The sequence below is a fragment of the Centroberyx affinis genome, unplaced genomic scaffold (genome assembly GCF_046629955.1).
Source record: "Centroberyx affinis isolate AG114_WGS23_722 - 3 ecotype Tasmania unplaced genomic scaffold, CSIRO-AGI_Caff_v1 ptg001575l_1, whole genome shotgun sequence".
In the NCBI taxonomy this organism is placed as follows: Eukaryota; Metazoa; Chordata; class Actinopteri; order Beryciformes; family Berycidae; genus Centroberyx; species Centroberyx affinis.
In genome coordinates, this window is record NW_027280025.1 from 379,200 (window position 1) to 391,146 (window position 11,947).

The 11,947-nt window shown below is 45.2% G+C and overlaps 1 protein-coding gene across 1 annotated transcript; it reads left to right on the top strand.

Annotated features, from left to right (window-relative positions):
- The first annotated feature begins 23 nt into the window (after window positions 1-23).
- On the top strand, window positions 24-11,222 carry slc38a6 (solute carrier family 38 member 6). The gene is made up of 16 exons (XM_071527767.1): window positions 24-320; window positions 1,478-1,608; window positions 1,983-2,056; window positions 2,477-2,529; window positions 2,689-2,728; window positions 5,121-5,199; window positions 7,174-7,259; window positions 7,367-7,425; window positions 7,512-7,583; window positions 8,040-8,096; window positions 8,608-8,687; window positions 8,798-8,898; window positions 9,040-9,164; window positions 9,321-9,465; window positions 9,891-9,985; window positions 10,165-11,222. The coding sequence occupies exons 1-16, from the start codon at window positions 228-230 to the stop codon at window positions 10,246-10,248; spliced, it is 1,374 nt and encodes a 457-aa protein (XP_071383868.1). The 5' UTR covers window positions 24-227; the 3' UTR covers window positions 10,249-11,222.
- The last annotated feature ends 725 nt before the right edge of the window (window positions 11,223-11,947 follow it).

Genomic DNA, 11,947 nt, shown 5'->3' on the forward strand with positions numbered 1-11,947 from the left:
CTTGCCGCGTCATGTGATAAACAACAACAGTCGGCAACTAAAAAGTTGAGGGGAGCGGTGTGTATATAAGAGGGTTTTGGAGAAGATGGTATCTTGAAACTAATAACGCTTTCCGTGGTGACGCTAACTCAGATGTTTCTGAGGTTTGACAGACGGCGGTTGGTCTTTGTTCCTCGTAGTTCGCGTGCTGACTCTGCCGCTGTAGAGTAGAGACTCATCGGGGCAAAATGAGCATCAATGGAAGTGGAAACACGGACTGTAACGATGCTGGTGCCGCCGGAGAAGCCGAAGGCAACGAAACTACCCCTTTATTAGGAAATGTAAGTATGAATACAATCATAAGTATATAAACTGTAGCCGTACACCAAGTTGACAAAATGACAGTCGAGTCGGCGGTAATGACAGACATCACATGCTTTCCCTGCAAACTCTCACATGATACTTCCAGTTTCTGCCCCAGTCAGCATTTTAAAACCGTGCTCAGTGAAAAAGCAGTGGCGAGCCCTTTTCCCACCCGCTCATTAAAGCCATAAACACGAGATAAACTGCTCAAGTCCAGAGGCAAAGAGGTTTGAACCCATGAAATGTGAGATGTTTTTCATATTGTTGACCAACAGTGATGTAGAGCGTTATGATGGAAATGTGTAAGTGATTTCCCCACCGATGTTAGGTGGATGTCCATAACCTACATTAATCATTCAGTTGTCATTCATTTACTGTTTTCATTTGGACAGATACATAGGCACAAAAGGCAGGACAGTAGAAATGGCCATGCACTTAATTTAACTGTCCACTGTCAAGCCAGAAACGAGGCAATATGATGGGTGATTTGTCTATATTAGTTGTTCACTCAGCCTTGTGATGGACTGGCAACCTGCCCTCTGCCTAATGCATGCTGGGACAGGCTCCAGGCTGGGACAGGCTCCATCGTGACCCCCTCCGTCATCACATCATATTCTCTTGCCGGTGTATATTTGTTTTTAAAGCCACATTCTTAGTACTCATACTATATCTGTGCAAGTTGATTTAATTTTCATCCTCTCACAGCCAGTCTATATTTTTAGCCATCGGGTGTCGTAGTTTACTTCCTGTCTTTCAGTACTGTAACCCTGGGTGAATCAGATTCAGTGGCCCGCAGGTCAATCCAAGCTTGTTGTGACACCGACACCAGAGTTGCAGCTCGTTCTCTCCAGGATATCCCCTATTAGAGAGGTCAAGCAGTGCGGGCAGCTCCCCTTATCCCGAGCTCAGGCAGCTGTCCGGCAGCCAGGGGATCAGATCCCATCCCATCCCGTCCATTTCCATTCCTAGATCCTACATTCCACTGCAGTGTTGTTTCATGACATCCATCATCACGGTTGGCCAGTTGGTCTCGATACTGTTATGAACGATTCAGTCTTACAAAAAGAATCAGATTGTCTTCATTGTTTTACCTCTTTATGCTCCATCTGCCTCTTTATTTCTGCTCTCTGTGCAGGCAGCAGTGGAACCCAGGGCCAAAGGAGCCTCCTTTGCCTCCTCTGTTTTTAACCTGATGAATGCCATCATGGGCAGTGGCATACTAGGTCTAGCCTATGCTATGGCTAGCACTGGCATAGTTGGTTTCTGGTAAGTCTGCTATAATCATTACACCTTCAACCACAAGGCTGTTTAAATGTCTGACAGCTTTGTTTTATATAGATCAGATATTAACTCAACTACATGTACATTCAGCATATCGTCGCTGTCAGGTCTAAACTTCATTTCTCCAAAATGTCAACTTTTCAGGAACTAAGAAAAACAGCCTTGTATTAGCTTGATCACAATGCATTTTTGACTTTATCCTGCGGTTTTCTTTTGGTTACATAAGAAGTCAGAGAATTTTCTTAAACCTCTGAGGAGCATGCAACCCCTTCAACTGAAGTGAAAACATGAAAATCACCAAAATTTGTGTTACGTGGTTTTCAATATTGATCTCTGTTCTGTCTACCTTTCCTCTCTAGTATCCTCTTGGTACTAGTGTCTAGCCTGGCAGCGTATTCTATACATCTCCTTCTGAAGCTGTGTGACCAAACAGGTGAGAGACTAACTAGCCATGGATCACAATCTAACTTAAGTTCATCAACATAATCACGTCGCTGTGGCTTTATCCAGTGGGTTTCGACCCAAACCCTTCAGTGTCCCTGCTGTTTCACTCATGAGTAGATCAGTACAGCTGGAAGCTAGCTGATATGCTATCTGTTTTAAGACAATAATCTCTGTCTTTCTTTCACTGTATCTCTATCTTTATTTCCTAGTAAAGACTGAATCAGCTGATGTTGTCTAAAATCAATTAAAAAAGACTCAAGGCATTCAAGAGAGAAGATGAACTGACTGACTGAGATGAAAGACTGGGATGTGAGCCGTTTAAGGATAGTGCTATCTTAGGTTGATTTTTGATCATCTTTGAGTAGTGGGGAATGTCTGATTGTCGTTTATCTGACTCTTTCTCTCACAGGTATCAATTCATATGAAGACCTTGGAGGTCGAGCCTTGCAAAAACCAGGAAAAGTGAGTATCCTTTTTTTTGGATCAGTGTGGTTTGCCCTGTCAAAAGAAGAACTCAGACACTGCTGTATGCCTACCACAAAACAGTTAACTCCCCATATTATTCATCACATTTTAAACATAACCAATAACACATAACAGCCATTTTATAATTCTTTTTAGGTTCTGGTTGCAGTCACTATTCTCATCCAAAATATTGGAGGTAAGCTGGCTTCTATTTCACTGTACAGCTCGCACAAATTATTTCTGACAGCATACTGTACATTAACTCCTTTTGGTAGTTTTTGGTAAACACAGTGGTGAAGCGGGTGTGGAGTGCTGCAGGGTCAGTCTATGGCCAGTTTATTTTAGCGTCAGATAGCGCCTCCTACTGGTGACCAGAGGGCTCTGTGTGGAGGTCCTCCCTCTGTCCTGTGAGGCTATTATCCGGATTCCCTGATAACCTTTGACCCCCTAGCCGCTGTCCTCTCGGCCCCCTCCCACGGGCCTGAAACCCAACTTCTCCTCTAATTGATCACTGATGGTAAACCCACTCCCACCCTCCGAGTGTTGAGTAACCTAATGGGACCCCTCCCTTATTCCCCCCCTCCCACTCTTCTCTTTCTCTGCCATCCCCGTCCATCCCTCGGCCACAGCGCTTCTCACACAGTTGAGAGCTGAGGTGATGGCTCCTCTGCAGTCATTAGCGGCGGGGCTGAGTGGATTATTGCACTGCCCTCTGGTATGTTTGTGGTTTTCCCAGCATGGGGCAGTATGTGTGAGAGTGTGAGAGCCAGGACTCCAGCATGCGTCTGTCTACACCCCGGGCCCCTTTTATAAGAGTGCAATTAGCCTCACTCTGGGTAAACATTCATCTACACTGCCAAAGGCTGATGGGCCAATTGACCTTAATTACTGGGCAGCCCAGGGCCTCGCAGCCTGCCTCTCCCCTCACTCTTAATGAAATGAAAGTGGCTCTGTCTTATGTTGAGCGCACTCTCCCACTATGCTTACTTTGCTGACCACACACAGAGTTTACTCAAATTTTATATACATGTTTATTATTGGACTATGTTTTGATACCAATATTGACCATAACAATCCTTTCTGTTCACTCAAGGGCCTTTTTGTTTAGAGATGTAAGTATTATCCCACCAGGAATTTCCATCGCATTTAATGGCTGTGGAAGTGTTGTTGTACTTACTGTAACCAACTGCATGAAACTAAACCATTACGCCATGCTTGTTGTGTGATCCCCGTCAGTGTGTCTGTTTTCATTTGCGTGGTCAAAAAGAAAATTCTTTGTTTCTTTGGTTCATTGACATTGATGGTAGATCTGGGTCAAATAATTAGTTAAAATACTTCTCAAAGTTTGTTTTACTCAACCTGAAGTGCCAGGTGGGTGGGGTTTGCATTTTAGTATGATTGTGTTTTTGGAAAGGCAAGTTATCACTCACAGAACAGAATATTGGTAGTTTTTTGGACAACATTCTGATTAGATGAATTTGACCTGTATCAATACATGTGACAAACTCCACCCATCTGGCCCTTTAAGCAGGGTGAAACGAACGCTCCAAAACAAGAAAAACGTATTTGCAAATATTATTTGATCCAAGTCTGATTGATAGGTGAAGCTTCACATGCCAGCCTTGCTGAGAGCGGAGGAGTACAGCCAAAACTTTTCTGGAGCAATACATTGAGGATCTGCCCTCTAAGAATATTCACTTATTAACAGACTTGAGTTATTCATGGTGCTAGAGTAGAGACAGAGTGAGTGTCCATGTGTCTGTGTGGGCAGGAGGGTTGTTGGAGGAATTTTCGAATGAAAACAATTACAGGATCTGAGGGATTAAGGTCTTGGCTGATTTGAAGGAGAGTGCAAGACCTGCCCCGGGGCAATAAGGTCCCAGCTAACACTGGCTGTGTCTGGCTTCACAAATCTAAATCCCTTAACATTATCTCCCTTTATCACTGACCACACACCACCCCAGTCCCTGTTTCACTCATGCCCTGGTCCAAACACTTCCCCCTTCTCCTGGTGCGTTCTCCATCTTCCCTTTCCCCCTTTGCCTCCTGATGTTTTTGGGGCCAGCATGACCCAGCGGACGTGACCCAAAGCCCTTCTCTGATTGGCTGTCTGAGCCGGGGAAGGATGGAGGAGCCCTACAATATCCTGTTTCCTAGGAAGGTGGCGGGGGTGGAGAAATACCTGGATTAGCGTCAGGGATCATTATTGTTAGCATTCCTCCCCCTTCCACTTCTTTATTCTGGCTGCTACCACCGGGCTCCAGCAGTCGGAAGATCTGCATAACGTCTGCTCCTCTGCACCGAGGGCTTTGCTGGTGATCCCTTGAGCTGCCGGCCCCACCCATCTGCATTAACTCAGAGCCACGATACCCTCCAACCCACCCTCCGTTCCCTAATCCTGGAAAACACATCACCTTCCCACAGCGGTGCAGCTTTGGTTGTGACAGCGTACAGTGTTTGGCTGTGTTTACGTTTCCAACATGGTTTGGCAGTCGGGTGTGATTGTGTGCGAGATGGAGCGCATGTATTAGTTTATTTGACTTGCAGAACTCATATTTTCTGAACCTCTGTTGCTGTCTCTCCCCCAGCCATGTCGTCCTATTTGTTCATCTTGAAGTCGGAGCTTCCCGCAACCATCAGCAGCCTCCTCAGCGCCGACGACCCTGGGTAGGTATACTGTGGTTCTCCTTTTGTTCCAAAATCATCAAAGCCGCGGTCAGAGCCAAACCATTCTTTTAGATTAGCTGGATGGATTTTAAAATCTGCACTAAGATAAAGAATGAGTCATTCTTGTCCCCATTATGTTGTAGATTATACCTTTGGCCTTCTAATAACTCAAATTTGACACTTCTGCACCACAAGGCTACACAAACTGGAATTAGCCAGGCAATGAGAACCGTATGAATAATGTGGTGGAAGAAGATATCTCACCAAACCACAGCACACTAAGACTCTGTCTGTGCGCGACTGGAGGAAAACTTGCGCTTGGTGTTGTATAACATGGAACAGACCCAGAGGAAATGTATTTATGATAGAGAGCCATTCATCACCCATCATCAGCAGCCTGTGTCCTTGACCGGGCCTGCGTGGATGAGCAGAGAAGTCGCAGGCCAAGAATGTAACTTCTATCACTTTATTATCGGCCACACTGATTTAAGCAAGAGTTGTAGCTGCTCTCAGCCCAATCCGTCAACATCTGAATCTTCCCCACACAGCTGCTTTGCATTAGTGCTCTCCTTTCACCCCCAAATCTCTCGCACATGTTCCCCGGAATCAGACTGATACAAGGGGATATCAGTTTTGCCATTCTAATTACAGCTCACTGCTGAGGGAAACAAAACATTTCTGTTAATGAATGGCTTTGGGATGTTAACAGACACATACCCAATTCCATCAAAGCCTAAATAAACGAGTTGTTTTATATTAAAAAGCTTTTCTTTTTTCTGGCTCATTTATCATAATATGGCAGGGAGAAAACACAGTTGCGCTCGGTCTTTCAGTCTTTGTCTGTACTGACAGAGTGTGTGTCCTATTTAAGTTTCTCCCCCCGTGTTGAAGTTCGGTAACGGGGCCAAGGTCATGGACAGCTGTGGATTTGGGTTTGTGCTGCGTTGGCCAGATTTATGCTAATCTTCAACACTTGGTGGAGATTGACTCATTGGCAGTGGTACTCCAACCTTGACTGAGAGCTATCCTGCAGCTTGTTATAGCGTGAAATGCAGCACATTTCATGGGTCTTCTAGGTATCCCCCGCCTTTACAGTAAGCTGAGGCTCCCAGGAATGGATCCTAATGGTGGTAGAGATTTCTATTTTACATCCCTGTGTCAGCATAACAGTGTGTAGAAGCAGAATAGAGGTTAGCCAAGCTTTAGTGGAGTACTTCTGCTAAACTTAGGCTGGAGTAGAAGCAATAGGAGAAGTGTTAGAGGGAGAGTTGGGGTCAGAGCGCCGGGCTCCCTGACATCCAGTTACAGGGCAGAATCTGTGTAGACGGAGAGACGAATCCATCAGCGCCTATGGTAACCCCGCAGCTGTGAAACTGCCAAACAGGGGTCAATGGGTGTTGATGTGGTCAGAGCAGGTGCTGCTGACTGTGGGAGCCCCATAAAGAGCGGTGGAGCCAGTCCCTCATGACCCCATGCTGCGGGCCGACACACAGCAGCGCCAGGCAGCACCCTTCCCGCCCGACCCCGACCCCAGCGGAGCCAGCATGCCTTCCACATGTGTCACCGCGAACCCTGCCCCCTCCCCCTCCAGCTTCCCTATCCCCAATAAACCGCCAAGGCTATCCCTCGGCAAAGGAAAATATTATTCCCCCTCTCAAAAAACCCAGCAAGTGAAATGTGGCCTCATCTGATGGAGCGACACAACGTTTGCATGTGAATTACATAATTGTTATGGTTTGCGAGAGCTAAAGCCCTTAATTCATACCACATGATGAATCTGTCTCTCTGTATTTGAGCACGATATGGAGACAAATTTCCAGAGCCAGTCCGCTTTAAGGCACAGGAGATTCATCTCCACTGTCCTCATCATGTCAGGACCAGGGAGCTGGTGGTGGGAAATATGGTTTGATTCAGCATCAACATTTGCCTTTGTTATTTCTTGTCCATTCCCTTTCCCTCTGTGGCGTTTTCCAGAAATGCCTGGTATGAAGATGGCAGGACGCTACTGATCCTAGTGACGCTGTGTGTGGTTCTGCCTCTGGCTATTTTGCCCAAAATTGGTAAGCAGACATTACTTTGCTCATAATATAGCAGGAGGCGTCTTTATCTGCTACTCGGACTGGGTTTTACTGCTGTATCTTACCAGATCTGTCTCTCTCCCCTCTAGGTTTCCTGGGCTACACCAGCAGCATCGCCTTCTTCTTCATGCTATACTTCACAGTCGTGGTGAGCTCCGTTACACCTCCAAACGTTGTTATTTTCATCTCTTGTCATCTGTTGGTTGTTGACCTGTTGTGTTGCCTCCCATCCAGGTTGTGGTGAAGAAATGGTCGATCCCCTGCCCGCTCCCTTACAATGTCACCATGCCACCAGGTGCCTACCAGGTAATAACAACCTCCATTTCTTTTTGCACGTGCACACACACACACACACACACACACAGGGGACTGTGGGTTACCTCGACCTGGTAGGTTACAGCAGGCGGTCACGGCCGCCGGATTAGGGAAAAACCCAGGAGATTGAGTTTACTGATTGAGTCAGCTCCGGCTGATGAGGACCAGAGAGAGCTGGAGAAAGCTCCGCACTGTGAATGGTGCCAGTCCTGAGGGGAAGGAAGTTCAGGCGACCTTGCCTGAGCCTGGAAATAAACTCTGACCTTTTTGGATATACAGACCGTACTATTACTGCAGACCTGGCATGGGTTAACTTAGAAGGTTGTTTTCCTTCCAGCTCCATAGCCAGGCGAGGGAATTTCTACCCCACTCCCATTTGTAGCAACACTGCAGTAGTCTTCTCCTCTCGGAAATAACACGCTCCCTCTTCTCACTTTGTTTTTCCAGGTATCAAATTCCTCTGACTCAGAATGTACGCCCAAACTCTTTGTCATCTCCAGTAAGGTATGTATATGAAACCGGCCCCTTTTTTCTCTCTCTGCTGCACATGCAGAACATATGAGGTGGCAGTAAGACGCTGCTGAAAATAAGAATGCTGCAGTTGTTTGACACTAGTGACATTTCCCAGTCGTTAAGTTTGAAGGATTGGGCTGTATATAAGGAACGCTGCATACTTGAGTGCAACATGCAGCTGCCTCTCACATGTACTTGAGTCTGTAAAACGCATATGTACATGTGTGACATGCAGAATTACACCAAGCACATGTTGATTCCAGTTATTCTAGTTGTGCTGTTTTCATAGAATGTCCTAAAAGAGTTATATGGAGCGTTTGCACAGCGTTTATCAATGCATATTTCTATCCATCTGAATAAATTTTACTCAGAGAAGGTCACTAAACTTTGCATCATCACACTGCAGCTCAGATGGTAATTACTACTACACACAGAACCTCCACTCACCTAGCCGTCAGTTCTGTGTAAGCTGATAAGTTGCTGTGATTTGTGTGTGTTGCAGAGTGCCTACGCCATCCCCACCATGGCCTTCTCCTTCCTGTGCCACACGGCGGCCCTGCCCATCTACTGCGAGCTGGACCGGTCAGACCTAAAGCCCTTCAGCTACACTTCACCTTTACTTACACTATTTCATTTAAGTTGTTGAATCTGCTAAAAAATGACGCAAAGTGATGTCTCCTCGTGTCTTTCAGACCCACTAAGTCGAGGATGCAGAAAGTTACGAACGTCGGCATCGCTCTCAGCTTCCTGGTTTACCTGCTCTCCGCCCTGTTTGGCTACCTCACCTTCTATGGTAAGCCAGCAGGAACACACCTCACTGAGTAACACAGATGATAACTTAATGGAGGTTTTTTTTTTTTTGTTGCCATACCTGTTTTCATGTCGACCACAGACCGCACTCTCACCCTCACCTGTTCTTGTATGTCGCTGACAGCCCATGTGAATTCTGAGCTGTTGCTAGGCTACGACGCCTACATGCCGCGTGACATCATGGTGATGACGGTGCGGCTGGCTATCCTGCTGGCTGTGTTGCTGACTGTACCGCTCATCCACTTCCCTGTGAGTTGATCCACCCCTTCACTGCCACCGACTAGCCCTTTCCCCACCATTCACTACCATCTAATGTCCCAGTTGTCACTCAGTGTTGTCATAACTGTATCACAGTAGATCTGCTGTGAGTGTGTGTGGTCTGACCCAGCTTTGTGTTCGCTCCAGGCCCGTAAGGCTATGACCATGCTGCTGTGTGGAGGACGGCCCTTCTCCTGGCTCATCCACATCACGGCAACTGTGATGATCCTGGGCGTGGTGCTGCTGATGGCCATCTTTGTCCCAGACATCAGAAACGTGTTTGGAGTAGTGGGTATGTGGTCAGCCATCTTTGGAGTTTGGGAGACTAATGGTGTTTAAGTTGTTTGGTAACAGGGTCCAAAGGGCTGCACGATTATCTCTAAAATGCTAATTCTGACTACTTTGCTAGATATTGTGATCATGATTATTTATCATATTATTAGTATTTATGATTTGAGGAACTAAATTATTTTTACTTCGCTTTTGGCATCTTATATCAACATCTTAACTATTTCAAACTACAGCGGGCATTAAAAGGAAATGAAATGGCCAACATCATGGGGTCAATATTCCACCATTATTGATTGTGGAAACTAGAATCACAGTATACACAGTTAATTGTGAAGCCCTATTCAAACAGTCTATGAAGTTGCCATTGTCAGACATACAGTATGCACTGTGTACACTCCAACCAGTTAATTCCTATTTGTTCTGCAGGATCGACGACGTCCACCTGCCTCTTGTTTATTTACCCTGGGATCTTCTACCTCAAGATCAGCAACCAGCCGCTCAGGTCTGCTGAGTCCATTGGAGTAAGTACACGCTATTCAAATATACAGTATATCTTCATTGCTGTTAATGTCTTCTTACAAAAACAGAGTTACTTGTTGACTTTGGTGCTCATCTTCTGTTTAGTGAATACCGGATACAGCGACCGTTTCCTCCCAGCTGATGATACTAACTCTGGTGTCTGTGCTCTTTGTGCTTCCAGGCTGTGCTTCTGTTGGTCTTCGGTTTGATTGTGGGAGTGCTCAGCCTCAGTATCATCATTGTCACATGGGTACAAAACCCCTGAAAATCCACAAAATCAGGAGCAAAGAAAGGGAAAAGTGTGCCAAAGAAACTGGATACTGGATAAAGCAAGGGAACAGACAAATGCTAATCAGCATCACCTATAATACTAGACTATATAGTTTTATTTTTTGAGTTACAACTTCAGAACATAATAGTTTTATACTCCTTTGCCTTTTTGTGCACCTTCTGACTCACAAGCATGGACCAAACTCAGATGTCATCATTTCCTTTGAAAGCCTCATTCCCAGCCTGTAACACATGTAGTCATGGGCTGAAACTAAACCAGAACCAGGTTTTATGTTCTGTTCACTCATATAAACATTTACAGATCTTTTCTACACACATTGATTTAGCCTCTAACAGACCTGGGTAATTATTTGCAAATAGTTTTTGGTGTTTGTTTTAATCTGCATGAAGTACCAGATGGGTGGGGTTTACTGCATCAGGACAATACAAGGTGTGTCATGCAAGTTTATTTCCTATGTTTTTTTTTTAATTTTCTGACAGTCATTGTATTGTCCTATGTGGAAAATGTGGCACCTAAGTAAGATGAAACAAATTATGAGAAATATTTGCAAATACTATTGACCCAGGTCTGAAGTGTTACTGTTCTAACATTGTAAATGTGCCATGTTGTTCACTTTCTTTGTTAAATTTTGTTCAAAGCAGATCACACAATTTTACATATAGTGACTAATTTTCATTCCATTTGTGTGTCTTAATGTTTTTGTTGGCTCTTGTTTGTATCCTTAAGCTTATCCACATATTGAATGGTGTAGCACAGTCACTCACAGATCAAACCTCAGGTGTAACTGTTAATAGAAATATTGAAATTTTTGCTGCTACTTGTATTCTTTATCTTTACTGTCTATGACAAAGACTATGAACACTCAACTTTTGTTGGACCAATTAATTGCAGTTGCATTGCTACATTATAATGTTCAGATTATTCCTCAAATTGTTGATGTTTAATAAAAGGGAAATGGTTTGATATGTATTGATATGTCATTTTGCTCATTTGACCACCAAAATGTCTTCGGCAGTGTTGTGGAAAGCTAATCAGTCTAACATGTCACAGTCATGGCCATGTGTTTGATTGGCAGGCGCAGTATTGACGTTGGGACCGGCTCCTCAGCGCTGGGCTGCGGCTTCAGTCTGTAGCTAATGAAAGCCAAATGCTCGGTACGTTTCTAATCATGATGCTGTTTAGATTGTCTTCATGCTGCCTCTGGAACCTATGGCCACCCCACTGCTGCTTTTAATCTAAGGAATTAGGCAGAGCAGCCCCGCCATCCCTCCACAAAGCAGCGGCTGCCCGCTCTTCACGCCCCCTTAAAGGAGGTTCCCCCGTCCAGGAAATGTCCAAAGACACTCCCATGCAGAACAGCGCTCTGTGACTTGGTGCACCTCAGCTACTATCAACACTGTGTGTGTGTGTGTGTGTGTGTCTTGACTGCTTCAGTTTAAGCTCATCCGTGTTTGATAATGCAGGGGGGGATTTTCAGAGTGTGTCTGCAGTTAGATACATAGCTGTTCAGCACTTCCAGCCACCATCAGTTTACATGTCAGCCTTCTATCACTGTTGTTATCTGTTAGTCACAACACAAGCTCCTCTGAAGTGATAATCAGGAACAAAACATCCTCAGTCCTTCACACTGACGCTCCTACATGGATTCCTATGGGAGCCTCCATGCTGAACC